The sequence below is a fragment of the Plutella xylostella genome, chromosome 21, assembly GCF_932276165.1.
Source record: "Plutella xylostella chromosome 21, ilPluXylo3.1, whole genome shotgun sequence".
Lineage (NCBI taxonomy): Eukaryota > Metazoa > Arthropoda > Insecta > Lepidoptera > Plutellidae > Plutella > Plutella xylostella.
The window spans coordinates 6343948-6368532 of NC_064001.1; the positions used below are offsets into that span (position 1 = coordinate 6343948).

At 42.0% G+C, this 24585-nt stretch overlaps 1 protein-coding gene across 6 annotated transcripts in view; it reads right to left on the bottom strand.

The window, feature by feature from the left end:
- The window catches only part of LOC105381276 (unconventional myosin-IXAa), a 51718-nt gene that overhangs the window by 21985 nt on the left and 5148 nt on the right, over nt 1-24585 (bottom strand). For 3 of the 6 annotated variants that reach the window (XM_048628810.1, XM_048628811.1, XM_048628809.1), the window contains exons 4-15: nt 22568-23481; nt 21612-21789; nt 21141-21280; nt 20397-20643; nt 13276-13411; nt 9124-9272; nt 8630-8740; nt 7084-7263; nt 5645-5839; nt 5109-5356; nt 4582-4753; nt 3951-4137 (exon numbers count right to left, since the gene is read on the bottom strand). In XM_048628810.1, coding sequence (XP_048484767.1) covers nt 3951-4137; nt 4582-4753; nt 5109-5356; nt 5645-5839; nt 7084-7263; nt 8630-8740; nt 9124-9272; nt 13276-13411; nt 20397-20643; nt 21141-21280; nt 21612-21789; nt 22568-23481 — 2857 coding nt within the window. Of the gene's footprint in view, nt 1-3950; nt 4138-4581; nt 4754-5108; nt 5357-5644; nt 5840-7083; nt 7264-7827; nt 7876-8629; nt 8741-9123; nt 9273-13275; nt 13412-20396; nt 20644-21140; nt 21281-21611; nt 21790-22567; nt 23482-24585 lie in introns of all 6 variants that reach the window. The other 3 variants (XM_048628814.1, XM_048628812.1, XM_048628813.1) reach the window with 3 other exon arrangements.

Sequence of the window (24585 nt, forward strand, 5' to 3'; positions counted from 1 at the left end):
CAGCAGCTACTTACGTACGAGTATCATACTCAGGGTGTCCACTCAGAATGCTCCAAAAAATTCCCTGACTTTTCCCTGACTTTCCCTGACCGTTTCAGAAAATTTCCCTGACCAAAGATCAAAATATAAACCTAATTTAAGTAATTTGAAGACGAAATCTTGATTTCAAAGTTTTGCCTTCTTTTGTTTGACACTTATTAAAACTTGACTGCGCAAAATATGTATGTCGCAGGCATCTGGTTGAATCACTAGCCCGTTCATTGGATGGCGCTACTCAATTGTATGACTAGGCCGAACGTTGATTTTACAAGCGTCACAAAACGTCCCACTAGTTAGCTGACTTAAAATCAGTCAGGTGGTGAATAATCAGGGTGTCCACTATCTGGAAAGTCATGGAAAGTCAGGGAAAAGTCAGGGAAGCTCTAGGTGGTCAGGGAAAGTCAGTGAAATTGATGGGCCACCTGGAAAGTCAGGGAAAAATGACCTTTTTCTATAATAATTTTGAGTACTTTCCTTTACTAGTAATACTTCTTTTTAACGTGAAATATATAAGTGATAAAATAAAATCTCGTTTAGTTTTGGAATATTTTTGACTGATCCTTACTATTATTTATCAACAATATTTTTTTTTACTAATTTAGCAGATCAAAACAAACTTTATTCTATTTTGTACTGCATGTTTAATCAAATTTTATAAAACACAACTAACAAATTTATCAGGCAGGAGAGAGCCATACAAAAAAATGGTTCTGTTTCAATTTCTATTTCGGTTTCAATTTCTACTTTGATGGTAATCAGTCTAATTTTGGTCAGACTATTAAACTAGGCAGTATAACAACTTGGACTCAGGAAGCTGTAAGGCGGATGCGGTTTTTTTCGGAAATTTTCAATACTCACACAACAAAACTTGTTAAGAATGACCTCCTGAGGCTTAAGAGGGAACCTCGAGAAATAGGTATTTAGGAAAACATTTGCTAACATTTGTGCACTCATGCCCCAGGGATTGGGTATAGAGATAGAGATAAATGCAGCTCGTGACTGTGGCGTGGCGGAAATCGTTATTCACCAAGTAAATATCCACAATTATTTTTGATTTTGTTGTCAAGCGTAATATTCATTGAAACATACAAAAAAAAAAGAAACACGCACTCACGCCTTGTAATGTTCTCCCTTGCGGGGTAGGCAGAGGTGCATTGCTGCACCCACTTTTCGCCTATATTCATTGAATAAAAACAAAATACCTACATTATTTTTGTTTAACAACGGCGTAATTCGGCGCAGTTTTGATCACATATACTATAACTTGAACTTGCAAATTTAGAGAAAAGAAAAAAACTATAAACTTATAATTTATTGTGTCGTTAATATGCTAAAAATTCATGGGGATTGGATAATATTTAGAAGTAGAACAACGTTAGTGTATAATGTTTAATGTCTCTTAATATATAATGTTTGCCGACTCTGTATACACGTCGCAGGCATGTAGTTTAATCTCCTTTTTGACTGAACCACTAGCCCGTTCATTGGATGGCGCTATTCAGTTGTATGACTAAAGGACAACTCGTCACGTTGATTGTAACGTTCGACGTCTTGACTTAACGTCATTCAGCGAAGTCGTTGAATGGGATATAGTATAGCAACTTTGTAATGTCTGGTTAGGGGGAACATGACCAGACAAGAGTCAACAAAAAGACTATGTTACAAAGCTCTTAACTCACAAATTAACTAAACAATAACAATAAACGTACCTTCATATTGTTGTTCATAATCATCCAGTTTCGCCACAATTTTTTTTAAACTATCCGCCCGCGGCGTTGTAAAAGGTAAATCCATGTTGTCACATAATTTTAATTCAAATAACGCAATTTAAAGCTAATTTATTTGCAAAAAAACTAACAATATAGGTGCTTTTTGTGTTAGCTGTTAGACGCCATATTTGTTTTATCAGGGTGTCCACTCAGAATGCTCCAAAAAATTCCCTGACTTTTCCCTGACTTTCCCTGACCGTTTCAGAAAATTTCCCTGACCAAAGATCAAAATATAAACCTAATTTAAGTAATTTGAAGACGAAATCTTGATTTCAAAGTTTTGCCTTCTTTTGTTTGACACTTATTAAAACTTGACTGCGCAAAATATGTATGTCGCAGGCATCTGGTTGAATCACTAGCCCGTTCATTGGATGGCGCTACTCAATTGTATGACTAGGCCGAACGTTGATTTTACAAGCGTCACAAAACGTCCCACTAGTTAGCTGACTTAAAATCAGTCAGGTGGTGAATAAAACAAATATGGCGTCTAACAGCTAACACAAAAAGCACCTATATTGTTAGTTTTTTTGCAAATAAATTAGCTTTAAATTGCGTTATTTGAATTAAAATTATGTGACAACATGGATTTACCTTTTACAACGCCGCGGGCGGATAGTTTAAAAAAAATTGTGGCGAAACTGGATGATTATGAACAACAATATGAAGGTACGTTTATTGTTATTGTTTAGTTAATTTGTGAGTTAAGAGCTTTGTAACATAGTCTTTTTGTTGACTCTTGTCTGGTCATGTTCCCCCTAACCAGACATTACAAAGTTGCTATACTATATCCCATTCAACGACTTCGCTGAATGACGTTAAGTCAAGACGTCGAACGTTACAATCAACGTGACGAGTTGTCCTTTAGTCATACAACTGAATAGCGCCATCCAATGAACGGGCTAGTGGTTCAGTCAAAAAGGAGATTAAACTACATGCCTGCGACGTGTATACAGAGTCGGCAAACATTATATATTAAGAGACATTAAACATTATACACTAACGTTGTTCTACTTCTAAATATTATCCAATCCCCATGAATTTTTAGCATATTAACGACACAATAAATTATAAGTTTATAGTTTTTTTCTTTTCTCTAAATTTGCAAGTTCAAGTTATAGTATATGTGATCAAAACTGCGCCGAATTACGCCGTTGTTAAACAAAAATAATGTAGGTATTTTGTTTTTATTCAATGAATATAGGCGAAAAGTGGGTGCAGCAATGCACCTCTGCCTACCCCGCAAGGGAGAACATTACAAGGCGTGAGTGCGTGTTTCTTTTTTTTTTGTATGTTTCAATGAATATTACGCTTGACAACAAAATCAAAAATAATTGTGGATATTTACTTGGTGAATAACGATTTCCGCCACGCCACAGTCACGAGCTGCATTTATCTCTATCTCTATACCCAATCCCTGGGGCATGAGTGCACAAATGTTAGCAAATGTTTTCCTAAATACCTATTTCTCGAGGTTCCCTCTTAAGCCTCAGGAGGTCATTCTTAACAAGTTTTGTTGTGTGAGTATTGAAAATTTCCGAAAAAAACCGCATCCGCCTTACAGCTTCCTGAGTCCAAGTTGTTATACTGCCTAGTTTAATAGTCTGACCAAAATTAGACTGATTACCATCAAAGTAGAAATTGAAACCGAAATAGAAATTGAAACAGAACCATTTTTTTGTATGGCTCTCTCCTGCCTGATAAATTTGTTAGTTGTGTTTTATAAAATTTGATTAAACATGCAGTACAAAATAGAATAAAGTTTGTTTTGATCTGCTAAATTAGTAAAAAAAAATATTGTTGATAAATAATAGTAAGGATCAGTCAAAAATATTCCAAAACTAAACGAGATTTTATTTTATCACTTATATATTTCACGTTAAAAAGAAGTATTACTAGTAAAGGAAAGTACTCAAAATTATTATAGAAAAAGGTCATTTTTCCCTGACTTTCCAGGTGGCCCATCAATTTCACTGACTTTCCCTGACCACCTAGAGCTTCCCTGACTTTTCCCTGACTTTCCATGACTTTCCAGATAGTGGACACCCTGAATACTACTATAGACCCACTAGACTTCACTTTTCGCTCCTTAGCAAGCCGCCTTCACCGAAAATCCATTTCATCACACATTACACCAGCACCCACCTCATCGCTACAAACGCTCCGCGGCGCAGGCAACTGAGGCAGTCTCCTGCGCAACAGGTAGCCCCGGGACGCGGCCTGGATGGCCACCACGGTGTGCCGCAGCCGCAGCCACCAGCGACGGACTAGGGAGCCTCGGTACCAGGATTGCAGTTTGGTTGCCGCTTCGTTGCGGACGCGTAGCCATTGTCTGTTGGGTGAACGGGGTGTTTTAAAGGCTGAAATAGGCTAGAATAAGAAATAGAAGATATTCCTAAGAAATATTTTTATGTCACAATTCGTAATTATTTTAACAAAAAAATACCAAAATACCTATAAATAGATGAAAATTTATCGAACGAATGATAGACAATTAACTGAAAGAAGGAACATCGTGCGGAAACCTGTATAAGCAGCATAGCGTACCTCTGTCTTCATGCATTCCACACGCGCTGCCAACCTCACACCTTCGACATACAAGATGACCTACAATGCTTTCTGATAATGGCTACAGTATGCTTGTAGAAACGTGTAAAACGTTTTTCGCTATTTGCGTAACCGAAAAAAATTATGTTAGTTTCCGCTAGAGGCGCCACTTTGTATGCGGGGTGAACCTTTGAAAACTGGTACTAAGCCTTCTCATTGGCTACCATACCTGCAGTGAGCCTGCAACAACTGCGAAGCTCTCCGCAGAGCCAGGAAGCGGCGTCGCTCGAGCGCGGCTCGGAACCAGCGTTGAATCGTGATGATGGACGCCATGATCTGCTGGTGCAGCCGGTAGTCCAGCTTCGTCTGCTCGGACTCGCGCATGAAGATCTTCGTTGCGCCTGCGAATTGTTGGGGTTGTTTAGAGAAGGGTAATACACTCACGAACAATTCAAAAGTTCCATATGGACAGTATCATATGGCGGCAGGTGGAACTTTTCCATTGCTCCTTAGTGTATTAGAATAGGTGTTATAAAGGTGGCCTTTAGGTTCTACCAGCCAACCTTCAGGGGGGTGAAGAGATGTACTGGGTATTGGAGGGAAGGACTTAACATGACGTTATTAAATTTATCAGGCACATTCATTTGTTTTTTAAGTTTACACTTAGGTAGACAGAAGCGTAGAGTGAATTTAACCGTACCTAAAGTACAAATTATTTTGTTGGTTGATTACATAATTCCAATCAATCCAACTTACCGATTTGATAATTATCCCTGTCCAAGTTGAGCGTAGCCAGGAAATGCCTGACGTCCTGTTGCGAGCTCAACAGTCCTTTAGGCAGCAGTATCCTGTAGTGCTGTATGAACTCTTCATACGTCAACCGGACGTTGTATCCGGCTTGCCGGATCCGGACCGTCTCCAACATGCCCGTGTATCGCAGTTGCCGCTGGACTATCTCTTCGTCGAAAACGTTTGGCACCTTTTCGCTGTTTGACTTTATGCATCTGTGAGAGAGTGTTTGAAATATTAGATGCACGGCAAATTTTGCGAGGTTCATATGGTGGGTTACAGGTTTTTTGGATAGTTAGAAGGACAATCGTGGAATTTGGTGGTATTCGGCTCACAGTTTTAGTATTTGAAGCCAAAGATGTCACCAAAGTGATCCACTTTTCTGTATACGAAATATGTCGCTATCGCAATCGCATGCCGATTTTTACCGCCTTAGCTACACGCAATGGCTTAGAATCAAACCACCTCAAACCACGTCGCGTCAACCTATTTCTAACACTTACCTAATAAAGAACGGGTTAGCCTGATTGAGCGTATCCATCAACAGTGCCAGCGAGTGTTGGAACTGCGCCGCGACAGTCAGCGGCTGTTTCCTCTTCCCCGCCGGCGCCGCTGTCCTAACTGCTAATGTCTTCACACTCTCTAGGTTTTTGAGCCCCTTCTTCGCCCGTTCGCGAGGCCTGAATGATTTGTTCTTCCTGCAATGTGGTGGGAGATTAGTGCCGTGTAGGTGGAGGGTTTGGTGCTTATTGTCAAGGCACTAATGTTCAGGAAATCTTTTGCTATGTCAAACTCAGAAACTAGTGCAAGGTTCTTTTTCCGAAAAAATAACAGTTACCTGAGACAGATTTTAATGTGTAGTTAAAAAATAGTTTAGTTTAGTGCCTTGAGAATAAAACAAATAACGTGAAGAAATTTTCAAATTCTAATCAAGTATTGTGCAAGAACCGACCACCGAAGAGATAACGGATACAACTACAACTGATATATCTTTTTTATATACAGATGTATCGGTAACACTGAAAGAAACCAGCCGTAAATAATATAATAACAATATTCAGCGACAAAAAATAAACGAAATAAAAGTATAGGAGAAACATGCTTATCTTCATTATTTACAAAAAATAAGCTTATGTAATTCTAAAGCTTTGCAATAATGCAATAGTAGTCTACACCTTTCATTACTTCTGCTGCCATTTTTTCCATATAAAAGAGTTCTCATAAATGCTACAAACCATTTGTGACTTCAGATAGTATGTGTAAAATATAAAATATATAGAATAATTACATACGTATATATTCAAAATGGATTTTATATCTACAGTGCATTTATGCTACATATAATAAAAATACATAAGAACATGCTAACCGTCCAGACGAACATAAAACTGTGATATAGTATGAAACCATACCTAAAGATCACTTTAGAATGTGACAGGTTAAAAAATCAGGAACACACAATAAAACAAAAAAATGTGTTTTAAACAGAAAACGCAAAGAAAATTAACACCAATATAGCCGTCACCAGTAGATAATATCCCCAACCAAAGAATTCACATTCATAAAACAACCCATGTAAATGAAAAGGAATGAGTAAATGACTTCTAAACGAACAGACCTATGGCCATTCAAAATACGCCAAAGGGAATAATTTTAAACAAATTAAATTAAAAATATATACGTTATGTGAGTGGAGTCTGCCGTAGTATCTTTAATAGGCCAAACGAGAACTTTCATGTTGAAATTGTAGTGTATCTTATTTTCAAAATACTAAAAAAAAAAAACTTATACTATCGTAATCGATGTATGGCTTCACAAGAGGGAAATTGTGTATAATTAAATGAGGCTAGAAAACTCATTCCAAACGAGTATAGGTTTGTTTCATGAATACGAATGCGAGCGCAAGACAGTGTTGAAGTTAGGGGTGGCACAAGGCACGTACATCACGATTTGACTCGCACGCTGCATCACATCGGAGTCGTCGATTCTCTCCACTCTTCGCACGCGAGTCTCGGCAACCCTATAGTTCTTTGTCCCTTTCAGCGGCGCACGCGCAGAGTTCACCGTCTCGCTCGCACGCTTCGTCGTTTCGCGCGTTTTACACGGCGTTCGATTTGGCGTTCTTAATTTGAACGGCGGGAAGAGAAATAAATCAATAAAAGAAATAAAAAAGTTCAGCATGCAAAATAAGGTTAAGGTTGTACTGCTAAGTGTACAGTTGAACACATCGATAAAAAAAGTTGGAAACGAAATCATTTGTTCTAGTGTGTACAGTGTCAATAGGAAAGTGTTGGTGAATAATGTTGTGTTGATCAACTAGTTTCTAGTTTTTATTACAAAACCTAGATATAAAATAACTAACGTAACTAATACTCTAGTTGAACAACAAATAACAGAGAAAAGCCCAAAATGTGAAAGATAAAATTTACTTTGACTACTGTTAAATCGACTGTGTTTATTTAAAATCATTTTACATAAATTATATACACACATATTCATAATTAACCCAACTAAGGATTTCAAGTACCCACAGTCTTTAAAAAAAGATCAGTGACCATAAATTACAGAGTTCGAAAAAAAACTCGCATGCTCCGTACGACAAAGTGCACACAGAATGAAGGTTGTATTAAAAAGTATGAATACCAAAAGTAAGCATGCCAATAATGCCATACGGTCGGCGACTTACGCAATGCGGTTGATTGCTAGATTGATTGTCGAGACCGTCACCAGTTGGCTGAGCAAGAACACATTTCATTACGTCACAACACGTCCATACCACAGATGCGGGGGTTTCAGTAATTTTAAATTTAGAAGAATTGTTTTGGGGGCCTTGTTTATACTTGTATACTTTTATGCGTTGGTCATCATTAGCCTCTAGTTGACCTTAAAAAGCACTGGTGGATTTTATCCCATGCTTTGATTTCTAAGTTTTTGGACACTTTATATACAACAATAATGTAGGTAAAACAACACTTTTAGCACGTAAGTTAAATTTTAGTTTGGCTTAACTTTAAATGAACATAATTCTTCGAACAATAACATACAATGTTAGCAAATTCACACTTCAATAGTTTAGTTATTCTCTTTGGCAAATAGCAATAACATGTCATGTTACCGGAATCGTAACGCTACAACTCGCACATCCCTTGCAATACAAACACAATGCCATAGGCTGTTTTTAACAGCATGCTGATTTCATCACGCACGCGGGATTGCAAGCCGTTTTCCCGCATTCCACGGGTCACAATGAATATAATACTTGTTGTATAGCGGGCGGGGCAATCCCGCGTGATCAAAACCGCATGCTGTTAAAAACAGCCATGGAGCGAGGTCACAACACTGCGATGCGACGTCGCATTGTGGCACTCTCTCGCTCTCTTCTCTTGAATACTTAAGAGTGGGAAGGAGACATTTCCGCGACGCGACGTCGCAACGTAGTGTTGTGTCTTGGCCCATAGTGGTTAGAGCTCAATAGAGCATGTTCTCACCTGATGATGGAGTCGTTGGGCGCGTGCAGCGAGGCGCGCGACAGGCGCGCGGCGCCGTCCACGCGGTGCAGCCGGTGCTTGCGGCCCGCCTCCATGAAGGCGAAGTAGCCTCTGCGGATCACGGGTTACACGTCATATTTGAATTTGGAACGAGTGACGACCTCCTTGGAATCGCAGTTCTGAAGCTTTTGTTTGAATTTATAAGAACTATGAGTCGAGTGACGACCTCCTTGGAATCGTGAATTCTAAACTTTTTGTGTTTGAATTTACAACTTTTTATTCTTATTTATGTGGTGGACGAGATGGAATGGACCAACACGTTACTAACAAACTAGACGACAACACAAACAAACTACAAATATCAATAAAACGAAATCAGATACACCACACAATATCACATCACATCTGTATTCCACATACATAAATAGTATAAATACCTATTTTCACCTATATTTCAAATACATTTTACATAATTCAAGTAAACTTCCACTAACCTGAAGAAAGCCCGGACGATGGCCCAGCGGAACACGGCCACCGGGTCCACTCCAACCAACTCTCTCACGAATGCCAGTGACGAGTTCTTCAAAACGCTCACTATGTCCTGCCGCATAAGGTCCAAATTCTTCTCGCGCATATTCGTCACCTGATAGGAAAAGGTAATAGCTGATGAAAAAAGGGTTGATAAAAGGATTTATTTCTTTCGGAATATAATGAATAGATATCTTAACACAAGCCGATCATCGGATCACTATCTGTTATGTATGTATACCTAGTATCTATATACGTATGTGGCTACGCCCGTTATATTACCCGCTACTCGACAAATAAATCTCAGTGTGCTATTACTCGTTGTTTCACTTACACCTCGCGCTCCGATATAACAGTGGCGACGAACTACCCGCGTTATTAAATAAATATGTCTCAATTCGGAATTTTGTCGACTTTTGACCATAATTCGCAAAACTGGTCAACCTTTAAGGGTCGAATAAACCAATGGTTTATCGCGAACGATGTGAGCACCGACGTAAAGAAAAGAGCTATTCTTCTAAGCACACTCCACGACGGTACCTACAAATTGGCATCGGACCTAGCTTTGCCAAAGGATTTGCAAAGTGTACCGTACGAAGATATAGTCAAGCTTTTGGATGACCACTTCACTCCAAAGGTAACGGGTTTCGGCGAGAGATATAATTTCTACGTCGCGACACAAGGCTTGGGTGAAACGTATACACAATGGGCAGCGAGGCTGCGCGGACTCACAGCGAATTGCCACTTTCTTACGAGGGCTACACCGAAAAGATCGGGAATAGAATACTTAGGAATAAATTAGAGTGAAACCTTTTTGGTGTATCAAATGTAGTGTTTTTTCAAACATAATTCCATTTTTGAATTTTAAAAAAAGTAAAAAATAAAAGAGTATTGACCATTTGAATTTGACAAGTCGGTGGAAAAAATGGAGCTTACGCGGGAACATTTCCGTGCAATAATTTTTCACAACTTTCGTCGAGGTTTATCTCAAGAACAATGTCTCGCCGAGCTTGTTTCTATTTATAAACTTGAAGCACCAAGTAAAACGACTATATATCGTTGGTATTCTGAGTTTCGCCGTGGACGTTCCTCTCTTACTACTGGTCGGCCAAAAACAGCGGTAACACAAGATAACATCGATGCTGTACGCCAGTTAATAAAAGAAGATAGACATGTGACATACGAGCAGATTCGGGCTTCTCTCAGCATTGGTATGACAGCCATTCAAACCATTTTACATGAAGAACTGGGTGTCAAGAAGTTAGTTTCGCGCTGGGTGCCCCACCGTTTGACCGAGGAACAAAAGTCGGCTCGTGTTAATTGGTGTCGATCTGCTCTGCAACGGTTCAATGGAGGCAGTTCAAATGCTGTCTACAATATCGTCTCTGGTGATGAATCGTGGATTTATTCATATGAGCCCGAAAGAAAACATCAATCGGCAGTTTGGGTCTTCGAAGGTGAGGTCAAGCCAACAAAAGTTATTCGCTCACGCAGCGTGTCGAAAAAAATGGTCGCTTCGTTTGTATCGAAAACTGGCCATGTGGCTACGATTCCATTACAAGAACAAAGGACGGTTACTGCTGATTGGTACACAACAGTTTGTTTGCCGGAAGTCGTAAGAGAACTTCGTAAAACTAACCCGAATCGTCGTATAATCCTTCACCACGATAATGCAAGCTCTCATACCGCTCGCAAAACAAGAACGTTTTTAAATATGGAAAACGTGGAGTTGATGGACCATCCTCCGTATAGCCCTGATCTGAGCCCCAATGATTATTTTACATTCCCAAGAATTAAAGATATGCTACGTGGTCAACGGTTTAGCGGCCCAGAAGAGGCGGTCGAAGCTTACAAATCAGCTGTTTTGACAGTATCCACTTCAGACTGGAATTACTGTTTCAATGATTGGTTTAATCGAATGAAAAAGTGCATTGAATGTCACGGAGACTACTTTGAAAAACAATAAAAGTAAATAATATTATGATATCTTTGTACTTTTTTCTATTCCCGATCATTTCGGTATCGCCCTCGTAATATAGAAGAGGCGCTTCGTGATCGGTTCCTGATGGGCATGGCACCGGGCCCAGAGCGGGAGAAACTGTTCGCGCAGGACTTCAACGGGTTGACACTAACAAAGGCGGCGGAACTGGCGGACAGCATGAGGAGCGCGCGCGCGGTGAAATGTTTTTTATATAAATCTTCAGAAATAACTGTCACCGCGGATCCACTATCAATTTGGAACTTGATATATAATATCCACGCCTTGAACCAATACTTGTTCTAACATGGGTTCTCCGTGTATTGAGCGAATATTAAATAACTCACCGTCGTCTCCGTTGTCCTCATAAGCCTCACTTTCAATGAAATTTATCTTAGTGCACATCCTACGTAAGTGACCCTTTTCATGACACTTTTTGCACTTTAACTTTGAATAGCGGCATTGTGCCGTTTCATGATTTCTTAGACCACACACTTTGCACTGCTCGTTAGCACTAACACTTTTAGAACTTTTCGCGATCTTGTACAGCTGGTGGTCCGCGCCGGCGCTCAGCTGCGCGGCTGGCGCCGACGCGGCTGCTGCTTTCACCGGCGCGCGCGCCACTCGCAGTATGGCCCTACCCCCCGCATCCGTTCTACAGGGTTCATATTGATTTTTTGGGACCAATAAATAACAACACGTATTTGGTAGTGGTGGATGCATTTTCAAAATGGGTTGAAGTGTACAATATGAGCTGTGTATCAACTGCGGCGGTGATATTGCGATTACAAGACTTCGTGTCACGGTTCGGAGTAATGCATACACTAGTAAGTGATAATGGCACAGCCTTCTGTTCAAAAGAATTCAAATCGTTTTGTTTGGTAAATGGCATAGATCATGTAACTTCACCCACCTACCATCCAGCAAGCAACGGCCAGGCGGAGAGCTTTGTAAAGATTATAAAAAAAGGCATAAAGTCTAGTATTTTGAGTAACAAAAATTCTAATCAAACGAACACTAGTTTAATGAAATATTTGTTCGACTATAGGAATTCTGTTAATTCTACAACTGGCTCTTCTCCTGCTGAATTGGTTTATGGTCGCAAACTTCGATCACGCCTTGACCTACTGTCTAACACCACACCTCAACCGTCGTCGTCCGATGCCCTCAATGACCATGTTCGGGAAAAATAGTTTTTACAGTGTAAAGCGTACGACGGTAACAATAACAATGAGTTTGTGGCGGGAGATTTGATTTTGTATAAACAATATGTAGGTAATAAGCAAAGTACGTGGCGTAAAGGAACTGTAATTAAGAAGCTCGGCAATGTATTGTACGAAATTAAAGATAATGTAACTCTGACTAGTTATAAGAAACACAAGAACCAATTGTTACCCTACAAAGGGACACATGATTTCACCAACGTCAGCTATGACCTTGAAGATATTCTACCACATGTTGGTAATCCAACCACAAGCCAGGCTCCGACTCTTTGTGAACCTCCTAGTGAATCTCAGTCAGCTGATAGTGTCACAACCAACTTGGCACCGCCTAGTAGTCCTGGCGTTGATAACGAGAGTGCTAACAACAATAATGATGAGTTTCACGAAGCGGTGGACACTGAACCTCCGGGGGGCGAGGACGAGGGTTCTAGACGTGCTGGTGAAAAGTTACGTTACGTCCTTTGACGAAAGTTGATTATAAAAGATTTTTCTAATACTTACCCATTTGTTATAGGTATTAAGTGATGTTCGATTTATTGTCAAAATAGGGGAGGAAATGTTATGTATGTATACCTAGTATCTATATACGTATGTGGCTACGCCCGTTATATTACCCGCTACTCGACAAATAAATCTCAGTGTGCTATTACTCGTTGTTTCACTTACACCTCGCGCTCCGATATAACACTATCACAATACACTCTTCAATACGGGGTATGAACATGTAATCCTATTGAACCAAAGACCACCAAAGGTGAAAAAAGCCTGAAAAAATTAAATTATGAAGGCCAACTAGAAAGAGTTGTACAGCACTACTTATGCGAAGCTTAAAAGTGCCGAATGCGTTATGATTGGGCGTTTTGAATGCATGCCGAACCAATCACAACGCATTAAATAAGTTATGTGATTGTACGTACCTGATACTTGACTCGTCCTGCGTAGTGTTTGACGATGAAAGCGGGCTCCCGTCGTTGCGGCTTCTCGTAGAAAGGATTGTCTTCATGCACCGAGTTGAACTTCTGCAGTAACGTCTCATTCGTTGCCCACGGGAAACTGGGAATAACATAAATAATTAATAAGTTTGTGAAATCTTGTTTATGTACTTTGAAGATTGCTTGGTTATTTATTGTAGGTGTTTACTAAAATTCTTCTGGCTCAAAAATTGTAGGCACTTATTACTTTTTACCTCTGAGGTACGAACATGTACAATCCTCTGAGGTGCATAAATAATTATCTAATCCGGTTATACTATGAGTACTCCTGAAGGGCTAGCACGGGGCGTTAGTGTTGTATATGTCTACTCCCACTTACGTATGTATGAGTAAGGTCAACGATACCTCAGTAATAAACCAGCTGTTTAACCGATAACTAGTTTCATTGCGCACATACATCTCACTGGCGACGAACTTTCAAAGTACCCACATAATTGTGATATTTTAAAAATGGCTAATTTTCTAGGAAATATCAGTGTTTTTGACCATAATTCACAAGACTGGCCTATATTTTATGGACGTTTAAACCAGTTTTTAAAGTTAAATAACATTAAAGATGAAAACAAGTGCGCAGTGTTGCTAACCCACCTATCGGATGGTTCGTACCGACTCGCGAAGAATCTAGTGTTTCCAGCGGAGCTTGAGTCGGTAACGTACGATGACCTGGTTAAGAAGTTGAACGAACACTTCACACCGAAGCGGTGTACTTTTGCTGATAGAACGAAGTTCTATGACGCAAAGCGAGCTAGTGGGGAAAGCGTCGAGGAATGGGCAGCGCGTCTCCGGGGCTTGGCAGTCTACTGTGACTTCGGGAGCTCGTTGGATATGCTGCTGGTAGACCGGTTTGTGCTCGGCCTGAGTGCAGGGCCAGAGCGCGACCGGCTGTTCGAGCATGACGCCACCACGCTCACGTTTGCGAAGGCAGTAGAAGTGGCGCAGCAGGCGGCGTGCGCGCGCCAGGCCAGGGCCGAGGCGAGCGGCGCGGCGGGAGCAGCGGCGCTGGCGGCTGCGGGTTTGCAGGCCTTGCAGCTGAAGCAGGAACCGCTACACTTCGCGAGGGCGGGTGCGCGTTTCAAAGGCGCCTCCGCAAAGCCTCAAGAGGAAGCTGATGTGCGTTGCTTAATCTGTGGTCTAAAAAGTCACGGTGAAAACAAGTGCCGGTATCGAAATTACCGTTGCCAAGTGTGTGGTGTGAAAGGCCACTTAAAAAAAGTATGTGGAAATAAAAGTGTGCGTTCAAAATTACATAATCTGGAAGTCGATGAGCCAGAGGTTTCCGATGGAAACGAGTGCAAGGAATGCGAGGTGTTTAATCTAAGGTACGTGCATTATGCCCCGATTATATTAAAGTTGACTTTAAATAATGTTAATTTGTCAATGGAGTTAGATTCGGGCTCGGGTACAACTATTGTTTCTGACAAACTATATAACAAGTATTTTTCTGATCTACAACTAAACGATTGTAATTTAAAAATGTGTTTATATAATGGACACAAAATCACGCCGCTAGGATATTTCATATGTAATGTAACATATCTGGGATTAACGGAACCGTTAAGAATTTATGTGGTTCAAAATGGCGGCCCACCGTTATTAGGGCGTGATTTTATGGCAAAATTTAAAGTTAACTTGTGTGTTGGAAATAATAGTGTAACAATCGATAATCAGTGCTTAAGTGAAGTATCTAATTTATTGAACGAATTTCCCGGGCTATGGTCGGACGAACTCGGGCGATATAATAAATTAAAAATCGATTTAAAAATGAAAGTAGGGGCTGAGCCTAAATTTTATAAACCGCGATCCGTACCTTTTGCTTTAAAAGAAAAAGTGGAGGAGGAAATAAACCGTTTGGTTGGTTTAGGTATATTGGTGCCCGTTAATTATTCGAGGTACGCTACGCCGATAGTACCAGTCTTAAAAGAAGACGGAAAGGTAAAAATTGCTGGGGATTTTTCAGTAACTTTAAATAAAGATCTGAATATAGAAAAATATCCCATGCCGCGTATAGAAGAAATATTTTCTACCTTGAGGGGAGGGGAGCATTATACTAAGATTGACCTTAGTAACGCCTACAACCAATTTGAGCTGTCAGAGGCGTCCCAGGAACTAACAACCATAAGTACATCGAAGGGTTTATTTAAATATACTAGGCTGGTATACGGGTTGGCAAACGCACCCGCTATTTTCCAGCGAACGATGGAATCGCTCTTGATAGGAATAGAAGGCGTAACATGTTGGTTAGACGATATCGCGGTGACGGGCCCTAATAAGGAGACACATTTAAATAGACTGCGTGAGGTTTTAAATAGGTTGCATGATGCGGGTCTTAAATTGCAAAAAAACAAATGTGCCTTTTTCCAGGAGAGCGTAACTTATCTTGGTTACGTAATAGACAAAAACGGCTTAAGAACGTGTCCTAAGAAAACTGAAGCTATTGTTAAAGCACCTTGTCCCACAAATGTGACAGAAGTAAAACGATTCTTAGGTGTTGTCAATTACTATCGTAGTTTTATACCGCGTGCTTCATCTTTACTAAGTCCGCTTCATGAGTTATTGCGCGACGGTGCAACATGGCAGTGGACGGAGCGGCAACAGAGTGCCTTCGACAAAGTAAAGAGTGAATTGGCGTCGGAGCGCGTACTGGCGCACTGGGAGCCGTCAGCGCAGCTGGTGCTGGCGGTAGACGCGAGCCCCACGGGGCTAGGTGCGGTGTTGTCACAACGCTATGGAGACGGGACGGAGCGACCGCTCGCTTTCGCTTCACGGTCACTCACGGCTAGTGAAAAGAATTATAGTCAGATTCAGAAGGAAGCCACAGCTATTATTTTTGGAATCAAACGGTTTCACCAATATTTATACGGGCGCACGGAGCCTTTTATTTTGAAAACTGATCACCGTCCTCTACTATCAATATTTGGCAAGAAAACGGGTGTTTCTGTGATGGCGGCTTCTCGTTTACAGAGGTACGCGATTATATTATCTGCCTACAATTATAATATCCAATATATAAATAGCACAAATAACTTAGTAGCGGATTTTTTTTCACGGGCATCTCTAGTACAAACTAGCCTTCCAGAAGAAAGTTTAGAGGAGGATGACAAGTCATATCTAAAGTTTTTAAATGCAAATGTGGCACCCGTTACATTTAAAGACATACAAGTAGCTACAAAAAATGATCAGGTGCTGCAAACGGTAATCAAATATATGTTACACGGTTGGCCCAGAAAAATAGTATGTTCACAAATAAAGCCTTATTTTAATTGTAAAACGGACTTAGAAGTCGAAGATGGCTGTTTATTCCGTGGCCACAGAGTAGTTATACCATCCTCGTTCCGTCATAAAATGCTAGAGGAATTACATTCAGGGCATTTCGGTATAGTAAAAACTAAGAGTTTATGTCGCAGTAGGCTATGGTGGCCGGGGGTCGATTCTGATGTAGAAAAGTGGGTAGGTTCATGCGACTCTTGCGCAGCCGTGCGCAGTGCCCCACCGCGCGCGCCACCCGCGCCCTGGCCGCGCCCACCCGCGCCCTGGCATCGCTTGCATATAGATTATATGTCTATCGGAGCAAGGACCTACCTTGTCGTTATAGATGCATACAGTAAGTGGCTTGAGTGTATACTGATGAATAATGGAACTTCAACTGAAGCACTGATATCAAAGTTAAAATTATTATTTTCAATATTTGGTGTGCCTCTAGTAATCGTATCGGATAATGATGTAAAAATTAACTCTGTACAATTCAATGAATTTTGTTTACTGAACGGGATGAGGCATGTGACCTCGCCAATCTATCATCCCTGTAGCAATGGGCAGGCCGAAAATTCGGTAAAAACTTGTAAAAAGATGCTCAAATGTATATTGAATGAGAATTTGTCAAGTAGAATGATAGAAGACAAGCTGTTAGGATTTCTTTTCGATTATAGAAACACAGTTCATTGTGTAACAGGGAAAACTCCCGCTAAATTATTGTTAGGGCGCGAATTGAGGTCAAGGTTAGACCTAGTATTACCACAAAAGAGTAATGATAAAAGGTTTAACGAAGAAGATCCTAGAAAACATAGGCAATTTAATCCTGGGGACCTGGTCTGGGTACGTTGGTACGTGTCCCGGAAGGAGTTATGGACAATGGGTACGATCTTGAATAAAATAGGATCAAGAATGTTTGAAATATTTGTTAAAGCGTACAATGTAAATTGTGTTCGTCATCTGGATCAGCTTATAAAATATACGGGTAGTGTATTACCGGAGGATTGTGTAAGCCGTAGTCGGGATGTAAATGAGAGTAGCGACTACGAGGTTCCGCCTGCTCCACCCGCACCAGCCCCAGCAGGGTCCAGCACAGACGCTCCCCGAGAGCCGGGGCCCGAGCCCCTCGACACCGCTGTGATCGGCTGCGAGCCTGCCGCTCCGGTACCGGTGGAGGAGGATGACCAGTGGTCGGAGGCCATAGATAATGACCCCCCTAATTTGTTACAAGATTGTCAAAGAGAGGTAAATGACCAAGTGACTGAAGTCGGACGGGAACCGGTACAAGGAAGTTCAGAGATTCAAACCGAAGAAGTTCACGTGGAGCCCTCAGTCGCTCGATCACTAAGACCTCGAAAGATAATTGATTATAAGAAGTATTTTTAAGGTAACTGTTTATTAATCTGTATTTTCTATTGTTTTAGGTTTAAAAAATAATGTGTGAGGAGTGTTGTATATGTCTACTCCCACTTACGTATGTATGAGTAAGGTCAACGATACCTCAGTAATAAACCAGCTGTTTAACCGATAACTAGTTTCATTGCGCACATACATCTCAGTTAGCCTATCATTTTGCATCGCACTCACTCACATCGCGCAGCCTCAAGAGCGAGCGCGACGGAGAACTTTTGTCAAGTCTTAATTGCGCTCTGTGCTAGCTCTTCAGTGCATACTTAAACATACACGCACCATATACCCAAACCCACAAACCACTTACTTGCACTGATCATCCAACACCGCCAACAGCCCGGCCGGCTTCCCCTCCACGGGCTGCAGACAGCCCGTGTTGTCCGAGAACCCGATGTCCGTCCAGCGGATGCCCTCGCGTCGGTACTCCTCTTGCTCGTACTTGAACACGTGCTGGTTGAAGTAGTACTGCAACTTCTTCACAAATGCACGAACCACTTACTTACACACACGGCCAGCGGCTTCGAATCCCGCCCAGGGCAAACATTCGTGTGATGAGCACTTGCAATGAAGGCAAACGCCTTGTGTCTGCTCGTCGTTTATTTATTTAATATGTATCTATCTATGTATCTGTGTAGATTGTATATCAGCTGTCCGACACCCATATCACAGGCTCTGCCTAGTTTGCAATAGGATGACCGTGTGTGATAATATTCATTTTAAAACACTCACTTGCACTGATCATCCAGCACGGCCAACAGGCCGGCCGGCTTCCCCTCCACGAGCTGCAGACAGCCCGTGTTGTCCGAGAACCCGATGTCCGTCTAGCGGATGCCCTCGCGCCGGTACTCCTCTTGCTCGTACTTGAACACGTGTTGGTTGAAGTAGTACTGCAGCTTCTTCACAAATCCATGAACCACTTACTTGCACTGATCATCCAACACGGCCAGCGGGTTCGAAACCGGCCCAGGGCAATCATTTGTGTGATGAGCACTTGTTTTTGCCTTGTGTCTGCTTTATCTAATATACATATCTATGTATTTAAGTAGATTACCTACATCAGCTGTCCGACACTCGTATCGCAAGCTTGGCACGCAGTTTGGGATCGGATGGCCGTGTGTGAGATGTCCTCAAATATAATATAGGTATTTAAACCACTCACTTGCACTGATCGTCCCACACAGCCAGCGGGTTCGAATCCGGCCAAGGGCAATCATTCGTGTGATGAGCACTTATGTTTGCCTTGTGTCTGCTTGTCGTTTATTTAATATGTAGATATCTATCTATGTACTTATTTGTGTAGTTATATCAGCTGTCCAGCACCCATACCATTAATTGCACCATCCGGTTATACTATAAGTACTCCTGAAGGGCTAGCACGGGGCGCAAATACCACGTGACAAAAGTTTGCATCGCGCTCACTCACGTCGCGCAGCCTCAAGAACGAGCGCGACGGAGAACTTTTGTCACGTCTTAATTGCGCCCCGTGCTAGCCGTTCTGTTCATACTTAAACAAACACGCACCACATTTCCAAATCCATTAACCACTTACTTGCACTGATCATCCAACACCGCCAACAGGCCGGCCGGCTTCCCCTCCACGAGCTGCAGACAGCCCGTGTTGTCCGAGAACCCGATGTCCGTCCAGCGGATGCCCTCGCGCCGGTACTTCTCTTGCTCGCACTTGAACACGTGCTGGTTGAAGTAGTACAGATTGCGCAATTTTTGAAAGATATAAAAGTTTACGTTTTTTTCTGTCATCAGCATACATTATTGGTCAAAAGTTGCATGATAGTTTCCGCTTGAGGCGCCACTTTGTATGCGAGAAAACGTAAACCTTTATAGTTTCCGACAATCTAACAAACCTGTACTAGACCTTCTTGTTGAAGTAGTACTACACCTTCTTCACAAATCCATAAAACACTTGCACTGATTGTCCAACACGGCCAGCAGGTTCGAATCCCGCCCAGGCAAACATTCGTGTGATGAGCACTTGTGTTTGCTTTGTGTCTGCTTGTCGTTTATTTATTTAATACATATGTATCTATGTATCTGTGTAGATTGTATATCAGCTGTCCGATACCCACATTACAGGCTCTGCCTAACTTGGGGTCTTACTTAGGTACTTACTTAATATATATATTTAGACCACTGACCACAGGGTCTAGTACAGATTTGTTAGATTGTCGGAATCTTTAAAAGTTTACGTTTTCTCGCATACAAAGTGGCGCCTCTAGCGGAAACTATCATGCAACTTTTGACAGATAATGGATACAGATGACAGAAGAAAACGTAAACTTTTAGAGTTTTCAAAAATTGCAAAACCTGCACTAGACGTACAGCAGTGGGGACGTCGGTCGCGATGTGATGAATGATGATAAACCACTCACTTGCACTGATCATCCAATACAGCCAGCAGCCCGGCCGGCTTCCCCTCCACGAGCTGCAGACAGCCCGTGTTGTCCGAGAACCCGATGTCCGTCCAGCGGATGCCCTCGCGCCGGTACTCCTCTTGCTCGTACTTGAACACATGCTGGTTGAAGTAGTACTGCAGGTGTTCGTTGGCGTAGTTGATGCACAGCTGCTCGAAGCTGTTCGACGGACCGAAGTCCTCGAAGCCGAATATGTCAAGGACGCCTGCGGAATGAAGGGTTTAGTTAATGATAATAGTTTATTCAGGTTTGGAAGATTCTCAAGTTGGTTGCCGCACATCATTGGACTGTATCTGCTATGAACACGCATTGTGCTATCGGCGTAAAGACTAATGAAAGTCATCATGTTTAAATTAAGCCTTCAAGTGACCAATGTATTTTGAATTTTTAGGTGTTTATCGTGTTTATATTTTCATTATTAACGTCAACCGACTCATTTCTAAATGTACATCCTCATCCTCACCAATGCTGTGCCCCTGGTGGTCCTTGGAGGTGTCCTCTTGGCGAGCAGCGCATAGATAATCGCGATATAGTGACGTTTATATATCGATAACAGACCCGTGAAGCGGGTACAGTTCGTAACTGTATTTAAGGCCACACAAAGACCAAACTTTGGACGTCATTCGATACATCCATACTTCTTTGTTGTCATCAGCCCGTAATCCGAATAAGAACTAGTCATTTCTAAAGCTACATCCTCACCGATGCTGTGTCCCTGGTGGTCTCTCGTGGTGTCCTTCTTGGCGAGCAGCGCGTGGTTCACCTGCATCACGATCCAGTCGAACAGAGCGCCGTAGAGGCACTTGGCCATCGCGTCGCGCGTCGCTATCGCTTCGGGTAACCTGTGGGTGGGGTGAAAGGGTTAGTAGGGGTTTTAAGTTTTGATTTATTCTTTTGGTTTACCATCATCGTCATACACTGTTAGACAAAGCCTTCATAAAGGTTATTTTACTTTAAAAAGGATGCTTTCGTTTTTTCAGCAATCGTAAAAGCATCATCGACCATCATCATCAGCTATAAATTGACCATTGCTGGACGTAGGCCTCTCCCAATAAGCACTGCAAAATCTGTCTTCGGCCTATCTCACCACTACCGAGGGGCTATAGGGCATGCTATGCTACATATCCACAAACTCATCTAACCCTGCGAATATCGGTTCTTCGACAGACATACCTGTAGTTGATGACGAGGGTCTCTCCGGACGCGCGCGCCCGCTTGCTCGTGAGCGCGGCCAGTAGCGTCTCCTGCGTGACTCGCAGTAGCGACGAGATGAGCGACACCACTTCTGGATTCCTTACGCCGACGGCTTCGTCGTGGTGGTACGAGCGTTGCGGTTGGAACTCTACGTTGCCTGCAATTGAAGATTTTGCGTACAAATTAGTATATGTGATTGTATATTGGGATAAGTTATGGTAGGTAGGTACAGCTCTACTACAGAATTATAACATTTATTCGTACTGGGGTGTTAATTAGTTTTGTAGTAATTATCAACATCTGGGTGTGTGTTAGTGTAGGTTTTTCACTACCGATCGAGTGGTGAAATCCTACGTAGGTGTGGCGCGAAACTATAGAAAATATAATATAATAAGGGTTGTCTATCAACACCAAATGTATGATCGCTGGCTACCAATAACCTAAGAGCCTCGTTATTAAATTATGTCTATACATTTTAATCTATTCATGCATTCACTTCATGCATTGACAATGATGTTTATATTTTTGTAACCAACATTCAAATTAAAGAACAACACACCAACAAACACAACAATATTGATAAACAAACTATACTCAACAAGTGCTGAGCTGATAACAGTTTGATAACACTTAATAGTGGCACTTCAATTAATGCTGAATTGTTAGTTGATGGACTTTATTCATTACTTTCAAGGGTTATAAAAAAACGTTTAAGCTGTTGCGGTTCAATGAAACATTCAAGATAATCTCCTAAATATGTATTACGTAAACTAGATTAGGTAGGGCAATGTATCATGACAAATTTTCATGGCTATATTTGGCTGACAATATCTAGATTAACACAGCAAAGGAATTCCCAAACAATCATATCAATAAACACAATCAACCGACAGATAACGCTAATATATAATACAAGATAATAAAAAAACACTCACCCAAAAGCAAAACCGCTGACAGCACAGCGAACAGTCTCCGCTGCTTGTCCAGCGTGAAGCCCACCATCTCCATGCTCTGCTTGAGTCTGGAGAACTCGTACTGTTCGTCCACTCCCGGCACTACACTGCAGCCTGTCCGGGACAGGTAGTTGTACTTGTCCACACTCAACAGATGCAACTGCTCCTTCTCTTGTTCACTCGCGCCGGCCAGTAGATAGTAGAACACGTGGTAGTTGCGCTCGTTGCGGCCTTGGCTGCATATCCGAGACTTTTCCAGAAGATACTTCTGAACAACGGCTCCGTGCACCATGCCGTTCTCCTTGTAGTTCACTTGTATGAACTTGCCGAAGCGACTCGAGTTGTTATTGTGAGCGGTTTTAGCGTTGCCGAAGGCCTCGAGTACCGGTCCCGCGCTCAGGATGGTCTGCTCGACGCCACTGCCGTGTGAACCCTTCTGGCTCAGCGCTGTGAGGTGGTGGAGTAGAAAGTTGGTACTTTCAGTCTTCCCCGAGCCGCTTTCCCCGCTGATCACAATACACTGGTTGGTTCTCTCGCGCAGCATACAATGATACGCGGCGTCGGCCACGGCGAAGATATGCGGGGGCAGGCTCGAGCCTATCCGCTTGTTCTGGTACAACTTCACATATTTCGGGTTGTAGATGGGGTAGAACTTGAAGGGGTTGAGCGCGATGAGTATGGAGCCGACGTATGTGTAGATGTAGCCGGCGGCGAAGCGCGCGCGCAGGTTGTCCAATAGCGTCTGCTCGTTGAGCTCCGGCAGCTGGCACAGGTCCGGGTACTCGCGGTCCTTGGGCTGGTACAGGAACCGCTGGAAGTAGTCCTTGATGAGCTGCGGGTCCACGCTGAAGTTCTCCATCCATGGCTCCTCGGGGATCTTCTCGCGTAGGTAGAACCTGGAACGACACAAACATCCGAACAATCGTTAGAAACTAAAAATAGAATCTATATTTTGTTTAAATACACCACGTCATAACGAAAGTGAATAATAAAACTAACAAACGGCACGAGCTTACGTTTGCGTCATGTTGTGTGAATGTTACGATTTGTGGGGGACAATTTGGCGGTGTGAGAGTGGGGCAGGAAGACGCATGGTTATCACCACACTTGCAGGATGGCTGAGTCACTCCACGCGGGGACGTTATCCCCAATCACTGCGGTAAATGCAAGCGCTGCAACATTATAGCAACTATTCAACATAGCATCCCAGGGCATCGTTATTTAGACCAAGAATAAACACGCATAAAAGTGTGAGAATTTTTAAGGAATGACACTTTATATTCTAAGAAACGATCCGCAGATGCACATCTTAATCAAAGTGCCTCGCCGGGTTCCGCTCATCTGGCATAATCTTTATTGACCAAAACTCATTTCGCATAACTCGTATCGTCTAAACTTTTTTGGCCGAACCATCACTTTGCCAAGACTTATGTGGCCTAAGGCTCGTTTCGTCTAAAACTCTTTAGGCACAATCTTTAAACACCTAAGTTTCGTTTGCTCAAATTTATGTTCGTCTATACCTATGTATAATCTTGTTTCTCCTAATGTTATCTTAATAAATAATATATTAAGTATGTAATAAATGTACAAATTGTGGTATTTTTCTCCTACATCCCGAAAATCACGATATTGTATGATCAAAAAATCGAAAGTTAACGACCAATATAATTATTACAAACCCCATGAGATCGAAACCTAAAAATAGGTGCGACGACGAGCAAAGCGAGGAGGAGCGTGTTAGGTGCACATTTTCATCAAAACCAAAGCGGAGCGCAGCGAAGCGGAGCGGAGCGTTTTCCAAACAGCGGAAACAATACAAGGCACCAGTTTGCGCTATGTAGGGAGACGCTCCGTCAAAGTTAAAGCCAAACGAATATTATTACTTTGTATAAACCTATGCCATAGCATTATTAGGCTATTCAAGATTTGGCCATACCATTATTAGGCTAAACAATGTTATGCGAAATAACTTTTTACTAAACGAGATTTATGCCATACGA